We start from the raw sequence: 10,353 nt of genomic DNA, 5'->3' as shown, positions 1-10,353 counted from the left end.
GGCATATATCGTAAGAGAAGTTATCACTGAATTCACCAATGTGAGCTTTGAGCCGAGGTCCAGCAAGTTGGCAGCCGAGGAGAGCTTACGTTCCACCAACGTAACGAGGGGCATGAGATCAGTGACGGTTGGCCGTGTAGTGCCCATGGGCAGCCCGAGATATGTGAATGGCATGGAACCTATCGTGCAACCAAACACTTGAGCAATCCTCGAGGTCATTTCTGCCGTAGCATTTGTAGTGATCAGTGTGGACTTTTGAAAATTAATGCACAACCCCACAGATGCCGCATAGTCCTGGAGGATACCCTTGATCGTTTCTGCTTGGGAGATGTCCGCCGGCATCACGAGTATCATATCATCGGCGTATTGGATCACCGGATAGTCGTTATCAGGTATTGGGATGGGGAGTTGAAGGGTTCTGGCCCGATAAGCATCATTAATGGCAGCTTGCAGGAGATCCGCCGCTAAGACAAAGATGAGCGGGGACAAAGGATCACCTTGTCGAAGCCCTCACAGGCAGAAAAATTGCCTCCCTGGGGTCCCATTGAGGAGGATCGATGATTTGGCCGTGGAAAATAGGCATTTAATCCAACCGAGCCAACGATCGTCAAACCCCATACACTTCATAATTTCTAACATGGGCGCGTGCTCAATGGTGTCGAACGCCTTAGCGAAGTCAAGCTTCAGGACAGCTATCTCTCGCCGGGAGGATTGGCATTGATGTATGAACTTGAATGCCCACGCTACACAATCCTGTATAGATCGGCCCTGCAGAAAGCCATATTGATTACGGTGTTTTATTTTGAGGATCACACGTTGCAGACGATTCGCAAGCAGCTTGGTCAATATCTCGAGACAGCAGTTCAAGAGTGTTATCGGATGATAGTCGTTGGCTGTCTCAGGAGATTGCGTTTTCGGGATGAGAGTAATAAAGCCAGTGTTCAAACTCTCAAGGTTAAGATTACCTGCATGGAAATCGGAACAGAGCCGATAGAAATCCTCCTTGATTATATGCCAGCAGGATTTTATGAAACCACCACTAAAACCATCGGGTCCTGGGGCACGGTCAGAAGGCAGCTCCCTGACAACCTGGTCGATTTCCGCATGAGTGAAAGGAACTGATAAAGCCTGGAGTCCCTTCACTTTTTTGATGATTCTTTTCAGATCAAAGCGTATGTCAGTCTGGCTGGAGTGGCCCAGTCTTTCTTTGTACGTTTGGAAGAGTACAACCTCCTTCCCCACATGATCATGGATGACCGAGTCATCAGGCAAGCGCAGCGAGGCGATGTTGTTCCGTCTGAATCTCTCAGTGGCCACTCTGTGGAAGAATTTTGTGCTGCCATCGCCGAACTTGAAGTACCGGATGGTACATCGTTTTTTCCAGTAGAGCTTTTTGCAGTCTAGGAGGTGGAGCAGATGCCGTTTCAGAATCTTCCTAAAGTTGGCTTCAGGAACAGATAGCCGTCTTCTTTCCTCTAACCCATCGATCTCAAGCAGTGCTTTGTTACAGTTATCAATCAGGCTCGACAGCTTGGATATTTTCCTACTCCATTGCTTCAGATCATTTCTTACACAAAATTGCGGCAGCATTGGGGGCATAGCACCTTTTGTTCCAAGATCGTTCTATAGTCTCAAAGAATCCTGGCTGACCGATCCAAAAGTCCTCAAAACGAAAGATCTTGGTTTTTGGAATTTGGGACTGAATGCTAACATAGCAAGGGGCGTGGTCAGACGTGGGTTTACCCAGGGGCAAAACTACTATGTTGGGGTATTTGACAGCCCAGTCGACGGATGTGAAATGCCAATCCAATTGCTCAAGCAATGGATTGTTTTGCATATTACTCCAGGTGTACAAACGCCCTTTGATTGGAAGCTCTACTAATGATTGCCGTTTGATGAATTCATTTAATAGCAGCATATCATTAGCATCCCCTCCTCCCCTGTTACGATTGTCTGGTGCTTTGATGAAATTAAAGTCCCCGATGAGGAGCCAATCATCACCACGAGGAATGTCAATATCAAATAACCAGGAAGTAAACATCGTCCTATTCGGTTTCAGTACAAGGACCATACACATTGACGAGCGTCCAGGAATCAGCGGACTGTGTAGAAGTAAGTCTCACTCCAAGAGCAAAAGATTCAGAAAATACAAGAATACCAGTGAAGACCGAGCTCATCCACAACGTAATTAAGCCTCCCGAGGCCCCCACAGAGGGTACAAAAGCAAACATATCGAACTTTTCAGGGCAGAATAGTTTAACGAATGAAGCATCAAAAGAAGTACGTTTAGTTTCTTGCAAACAAACGACAGAGCAACCACTAGTATCAATAGCATTACAGATTGCCAGATGTTTCTTCTCGGAGTTGATCCCACGCACGTTCCAGCAAAGGATATTCCACTGATTATTGGGCGGCATACGGCTTAGTGCTTCTCAGGCTCCTCCCCTTGGTCAGCAGCCAAGAGATTCTGAGCGGTGAGGTCATCAGATGGTACACCACACATAACGTTGCCCACATACTGCAGCTGGTGGATAGGAGTAGGAGGCGGCAATTCTTCAGAGATGTCAGCCACAGGGTTCAGTATGAGCTTGCTGCAAGGAGCAGTCGCCTTAGAAGAGCAGGCGAACAAGGGCGCCCCCTAGGCTTAACCTTTGATTGCATCTTTCTCGCATCAGTGATTTGGGTCACTTTGAAGCCATCATACCTCGTTGATCGAGTACTGCGCCTCAGTCCAACCGTGTCAATCGGAGCCAACTCACTCAAAATCTGGTTCTGAAAACAAGCAGCCCCAGTCCTGATAGTGGGAAGTTCAGTATCCTCCTCCTGAACTTCAGAGATGGAGAACACATTTGTACGGTGGGAGCTGCTGTATCCAAGTTCAGAACCAACCAGCGTAAGTTGAGTTGCAACGCCCACCCAGATATCCTCTGATATGGTAATAGGAATAGTGAGGCCAACAAGAGGATCATGCTGATAGACCAACTGTGCACTGGTTGTAAACCTCTCCTGAGTGACAGCAGCGCAGATTGCTTGGAAGAAAGCCAGAGGGTTCAGTGCTAGAGTGCCACTAACCTAACTTGGGGCAGGTGCATCCGATGTAGTAAGGCATCGAGTGAATCTACCAAAAGAGATCATCCAAAGAAACTCCAGAAAATCCATGCCTTCAACTGTCTGAACCTCAACCGTGTGTGAACCGCCCGTAGCTCGCACAAACTGAATACCAGAGGTTAGTCTACCATGGATCAGAGCGTCAGCAGCCTCATCGATGTCCGAATACACAGACCACTCATCTTGCGGGTCATCAGTGATGTTGCTCTCCTGCTCAACACCATCCATGAGGGATGGACCTGTGTATTGGAACAGAGTACGGAAGCTGAAACCTCTGTATGGAGGTGGTGCAACCGGCCAAACACCCCAGCCATCCTGCTGTAACTCCTACTGTGGTGGATTCTGCTGTTCCCAGGCGGCTTCAATCTGTTGCTGCAGCTGCTGTTGATGATCAAAGGCCCATTGTTGGGCAGCAGTCAGATAAGGCAGTTGAAACGGATGTGGGGAAGCATTCATTGGAGGGGCTTCATCCTCATTGCCAACAAGGCCGGGAATTGTGTCTCTGCCATTGAGGACATACACAGGTACCGACCAGGATCGTCCCATGCCAGGCAGAGAGCCAATACACTTAACCACAAGGCTGTGCGGCACCTGGGCGATGTTGCTGATGAGTACTCGAACCAAAACACGTTCCTTATTCTGTCCCGGCATATGCCAAATATCTAGCTTGCCGAAGCAGGAGACAGCATTGTTGATGTAGTGATCAGTCTGATAATCCATTGGAAAGGCAAGGGACAGAACCCAAGCAACATACTGAAAAGGACATTGCCGCATATTTTCTCCTTCATCGTAAGGCAGAAAGGTGAAAGTCATGTCATCGTCAACAGGATCTAACTGATGCGGACTTTCTAGGATGAACTGATCTCTGAGAGCTACGTCCGCAAAAACAACCATTCCCACCCCAATCGGATAAACAGATGAATCTGATACTTCAAGGTGGAAATCCTCAATCATGATGCGGACTATCTCATTCAGAACTAGCTGCTTCTGATGATCAGGAATCGGAGGCGTGATGGTAACCAGAGCATACCTTTCATGGCCGAGCGGTTGATCATCCACCACAATCATATTGTGCGCCAAGCGATGGTCCGGTCCGCGCTCGATCTGTGCACCCATCGGCACAAACTGGAACGGCTGGACTGGGAAGTTGGCCATGGTGGCGGAGTGCTCGGCGCTCTGCGCAGTCAAGGACGAAGGTGGGCAAAGCAGAGTAATGCCTGTACTCTTATTTGTCGACTGGGGTGGCAGAATAGGGAACTGGTGCTGGGTATGGAGCGGAATTATCAGGTCAATAACAGTGTAAGGAATGGGTCCACCGTCAGTCACCGTCCGCTTGGGACGCCAAATCTTTTTACTGATAGGTAGGTGAGATTTGCGTCGACGTGATGGGGCATTGGGCTGCGGATGGGAACCTGTGGTTTCAATCTCTTGCCGTTCCAGCTTCTTTTGACGCCAAAATAAACGTGTAGCTTTTTTGGAATGGCATCGTTTTGGGATATGACCCAGAAGATTACATTGAGAGCAGGAGAGCAGGCCAGGGCAGTCCGTCCGGAGGTGGGCCGGACTATTACATATAGTGCATCTCTGAGGCATCCGGCCCATGGGCTGTAGGGCACAACAACATGCCCTCTCATAATTTTGACACGAGCCACATAGTTGGGCAGTGCAAGTATAGACCGTGTGATCCAGCGCAAAACAACGTGAGCAACGACCCAAAATCTCGTAAATGGCTTCCGAGGATGGTAACTCTTTTAAACCATAACATTGTCGGATATCAATCTCATCATAATGAGCCTGCCGAAAATCCAAGATATGTTCCAAAATCTGCAAAGGAATGTTGCTCCAATCACGAGAATTATGATTCTTGCCAAAGGTCCTTTTGGCAAGGCATTCATGATTATCCAAGGAATACGGAAATTCCAAACTGCCAAATTGCAAGATCTCGTTTGTAGGAATTTCGCCCGAACGTTGATCCACACGATCATGATCATGAACATGTTCATCATGTTTGGTTGAAGCCTCATCAAAAGAACTGAGCAAGTTAGTGGGTGTATGCTTAGAAAAACCAAAATTTACCAATTCCTTTCGAGAGGAATCATCCTTGGCCGCACTCTATTCAAGAAAACCAAGTTCAGAGCGGACATCCACCTTGGGCACTCGTGCACCAAATTCAATGTTGCATGGGTCATGCTCCAACCAAATGTATCATTAACAGGAGCGATCCAAGGCTGTTTAAACAAACCAAAATGACACACGAAATCTGGCCAAACTCTATCCCTTAGGGCATAGATAAAATGACCAACTTTGTTGGAAGCCACGGAGAACCAAAAGTTTTGAGAGCCAATATGGACGACATTGAAACGAGATGCAAGTCCACCAATGCAACATTGGAGTGCCAAAGCAACCAAAGCACATGATAGGGGGAAGGAGGCCGAAGAAAAGGTGACCACCAAGAAGAATTCCTTGGAGGTAGGGGAGGGAGAGAAATGGACCGTAGATTTGAACCGACGATGAACCTGTTTCTCGACCTTGAGGCCGGGGTTGAAATCCCAATGGATTAGACCCTCCATGTTGAATAGAGATCATGGCAGCCGGAGATGGATGGATTCGCCGGTGGTGGAGGAGGAGGAGGTGGTGGAGCGCATGGTGGACGTTCACTATTTCTGGCGCCGTTGCCGTCTTAATCAACTTCACACCTTGTAACACAGGCAAGAACCCTTTCTTTGCTTGATCCATTTTGAACTTCTTCAAAACTTTGTCAAGGTATGTGCTTGTGAAAGTCCAATTAAGCGTCTTGATCTATCTCTATAGATCTTGATGCCCAGTATATAAGCAGCTTCACCGAGGTCTTTCATCGAAAAACTCTTATTCAAGTATCCCTTTATGCTATCCAGAAATTCTATATCATTTCCAATCAGCAATATGTCATCCACATATAATATCAGAAATGCTACAGAGCTTCCACTCACTTTCTTGTAAATACAGGCTTCTCCAAAAGTCTATATAAAACCAAATGCTTTGATCACACTATCAAAGCGTTTATTCCAACTCTGAGAGGCTTGCACCAGTCCATAAATGGATCACTGGAGCTTGCACACTTTGTTAGCTCCCTTTGGATCGACAAAACCTTCCGGTTGCATCATATACAACTCTTCTTCCAGAAAACCATTCAGGAATGCAGTTTTTACATCCATTTGCCAAATTTCATAATCATAAAATGTGGCAATTGCTAACATGATTCGGACAGACTTAAGCATCGCTACGGGTGAGAAGGTCTCATTGTAGTCAATCCCTTGAACTTGTCGAAAACCTTTCGCAACAAGTCGAGCTTTATAGACAGTAACATTACCATCAGCGTCAGTCTTCTTCTTGAAGATCCATTTATTCTCAATGGCTTGCCGATCATCGGGCAAGTCAACCAAAGTCCACACTTTGTTCTCATACATGGATCCCATCTCAGATTTCATGGCCTCAAGCCATTTTGCGGAATCTGGGCTCACCATCGCTTCTTCATAGTTCGTAGCTAGGTTCATCATGGTCTAGCAACGTAACTTCCAGAACAGGATTACCATACCACTCTAGTGCGGATCTTACTCTGGTTGACCTATGAGGTTCAGTTACAACTTGATCTGAAGTTTCATGATCATTATCATTAACTTCCTCACTAATTGGTGTAGGTGTCGCAGAAACCGATTACTGTGATGAACTACTTTCCAATAAGAGAGCAGGTATAGTTACCTCATCAAGTTCTACTTTCCTCCCACTCACTTCTTTCGAGAGAAACTCCTTCTCTAGAAAGATTCCAAATTTAGCAACAAAAGTCTTGCCTTCGGATCTGTGATAGAAGGTGTACCCAACAGTCTCTTTTGGGTACCCTATGAAGACACATTTTTCCGATTTGGGTTCGAGCTTATCAGGTTGAAGTTTTTTCACATAAGCATCGCAGCCCCAAACTTTAGGAAATGACAACTTTGGTTTCTTGCCAAACCACAGTTCATAAGGCGTCGTCTCAACGGATTTCGATGGTGTCCTATTTAACGTGAATGCAGCCGTCTCTAAAGCATAACCCCAAAACGATAGCGGTAAATCAGTAAGAGACATCATAGATCGCACCATATCAAGTAAAGTAAAATTACGACGTTCGGACACACCATTACGTTATGGTGTTCCGGGTGGCATGAGTTGCGAAACTATTCCGCATTTTTTCAAATGAAGACCAAACTCGTAACTCAAATATTCTCCTCCACGATCAGATCATAGAAACTTTATTTTCTTGTTACGATGATTTTCAACTTCACTCTGAAATTCTTTGAACTTTTCAAATGTTTCAGACTTATGTTTCATTAAGTAGATATACCCATATCTGCTCAAATCATCTGTGAAGGTGAGAAAATAACGATATCCGCCTCGAGCCTCAATATTCATCGGACCACATACATCTGTATGTATGATTTCCAACAAATCTGTTGCTCGCTCCATAGTTCCGGAGAACGGCGTTTTAGTCATCTTGCCCATGAGGCACGGTTCGCAAGTACCAAGTGATTCATAATCAAGTGGTTCCAAAAGTCCATCAGTATGGAGTTTCTTCATGCGCTTTACACCGATATGACCTAAACGGCAGTGCCACAAATAAGTTGCACTATCATTATCAACTCTACATCTTTTGGCTTCAATATTATGAATATGTGTATCACTACAATTGAGATTCAACAAAAATAGACCACTATTCAAGGGTGCATGACCATAAAAGATATTACTCATATAATAGAACAACCATTATTCTCTGATTTAAATGAATAACCGTCTCGCATCAAACAAGATCTAGATATAATGTTCATGCTCAACGCTGGCACCAAATAACAATTATTCAGGTCTAAAACTAATCCTGAAGGTAGATGTAGAGGTAGCGTGCCGACCGCGATCACATCGACTTTGGAACCATTTCCCACGCGCATCGTCACCTCGTCCTTAGCCAATCTTCGCGTAATCCGTAGTCCCTGTTTCGCGTTGCAAATATTAGCAACAGAACCAGTATCAAATACCCAGGTGCTACTGCGAGCATTAGTAAGGTACACATCAATAACATGTATATCACATATACCTTTGTTCACCTCGCCATCCTTCTTATCCGCCAAATACTTGGGGCAGTTCCGCTTCCAGTGACCAGTCTGCTTGCAGTAGAAGCATTCAGTCTCAAGCTTAGGTCCAGACTTGGGTTTCTTCTCCTGAGCAGCAACTTGCTTGCTGTTCTTCTTGAAGTTCCCCTTCTTCTTCCCTTTGCCCTTTTTCTTGAAACTGGTGGTCTTATTGACCATCAACACTTGATGCTCCTTTTTGATTTCTACCTCCGCAGCCTTTAGCATTGCGAAGAGCTCGGGAATCGTCTTATCCATCCGTTGCATGTTATAGTTCATCACGAAGCTCTTGTAACTTGGTGGCAGTGATTGAAGAATTCTGTCAATGACGCTATCATCCGGAAGATTAACTCCCAGTTGAATCAAGTGATTGTTATACCCAGACATTTTGAGTATATGCTCACTGACAGAACTATTCTCCTCCATCTTGCAGCTGTAGAACTTATTGGAGACTTCATATCTCTCAATCCGGGCATTTGCTTGAAATATTAACTTCAACTCCTGGAACATCTCATATGCTCCATGACGTTCAAAACGTCGTTGAAGACCCGGTTCTAAGCCGTAAAGCATGGCACACTGAACTATCGAGTAGTCATCAGCTTTGCTCTGCCAGACGTTCATAACATCTGGTGTTGCTCCTGTAGCAGGTCTGGCACCCTGCAGTGCTTCCAGGACGTAATTCTTCTGTGCAGCAATGAGGATAATCCTCAAGTTACGGACCCAGTCCGTGTAATTGCTACCATCATCTTTCAACTTTGCTTTCTCAAGGAACGCATTAAAATTCAATGGAACAACAGCACGGGCCATCTATCTACAATCAACATAGACAAGCAAAATACTATCAGGTACTAAGTTCATGATAAATTTAAGTTCAATTAATCATATTACTTAAGAACTCCCACTTAGATAGACATCCCTCTAATCCTCTAAGTGATCACGTGATCCAAATCAACTAAACCATGTCCGATCATCACGTGAGATGGAGTAGTTTCAATGGTGAACATCACTATGTTGATCATATCTACTACATGATTCACACTCGACCTTTCGGTCTCCGTGTTCCGAGGCCATATCTGTTATATGCTAGGCTCGTCAAGTTTAACCTGAGTATTCCGCGTGTGCAACTGTTTTGCCCCCGTTGTATTTGAACGTAGAGCCTATCACACCCGATCATCACGTGGTGTCTCAGCACGAAGAACTTTCGCAACGGTGCATACTCAGGGAGAACACTTATACTTTGATAATTTAGTGAGAGATCATCTTAAAATGCTACCGTCAAACAAAGCAAGATAAGATGCATAAAAGATAAACATCACATGCAATCAATATAAGTGATATGATATGGCCATCATCATCTTGTGCTTGTGATCTCCATCTCCGAAGCACCGTCATGATCACCATCGTCACCGGCGCGACACCTTGATCTCCATCGTAGCATCGTTGTCGTCTCGCCAATCTTATGCTTCTACGACTATCGCTGCTGCTTAGTGATAAAGTAAAGCATTACAGGGCGATTGCATTGCATACAATAAAGCGACAACCATATGGCTCCTGCCAGTTGCCGATAACTCGGTTACAAAACATGATCATCTCATACAATAAAATTTAGCATCGTGTCTTGACCATATCACATCACAACATGCCCTGCAAAAACAAGTTAGACGTCCTGTACTTTGTTGTTGCAAATTTTACGTGGCTGCTACGGGCTTAGCGAGAACCGTTCTTACCTACGCATCAAAACCACAACGATAGTTTGTCAAGTTGGTGCTGTTTTAACCTTCGCAAGGACCGGGCGTAGCCACACTCGGTTCAACTAAAGTTGGAGAAACTGACACCCGCCTGCCACCTGTGTGCAAAGCACGTCGGTAGAACCAGTCTCGCGTAAGCGTACACGTAATGTCGGTCCGGGCCGCTTCATCGAACAATACCGCCAAACCAAAGTATGACATGCTGGTAAGCAGTATGACTTATATCGCCCACAAATCACTTGTGTTCTACTCGTGCATATGACATCTACGCATAAAACCAGGCTAGGATGCCACTGTTGGGGAACGTAGTAATTTCAAAAACATTCCTACGCACACGCAAGATCATGGTGATGCATAGCAAC

The 10,353-nt window shown here is 45.4% G+C and overlaps 1 protein-coding gene across 1 annotated transcript; it reads right to left on the bottom strand.

Annotated features, from left to right (window-relative positions):
• Positions 1-676: 676 nt before the first annotated feature.
• On the bottom strand, positions 677-1,590 carry LOC141022018 (uncharacterized). The gene is made up of 2 exons (XM_073497893.1): positions 966-1,590; positions 677-768 (listed from the first exon to the last, which is right to left on the bottom strand). The coding sequence occupies exons 1-2, from the start codon at positions 1,588-1,590 to the stop codon at positions 677-679; spliced, it is 717 nt and encodes a 238-aa protein (XP_073353994.1).
• Between the last annotated feature and the right edge of the window lie 8,763 nt (positions 1,591-10,353).

Source organism: Aegilops tauschii, chromosome 4 (genome assembly GCF_002575655.3).
Source record: "Aegilops tauschii subsp. strangulata cultivar AL8/78 chromosome 4, Aet v6.0, whole genome shotgun sequence".
In the NCBI taxonomy this organism is placed as follows: domain Eukaryota; kingdom Viridiplantae; phylum Streptophyta; class Magnoliopsida; order Poales; family Poaceae; genus Aegilops; species Aegilops tauschii.
The sequence above is the reverse complement of the archived record's forward strand: the minus strand, read 5'-3'. Positions and strand labels throughout refer to the sequence as shown.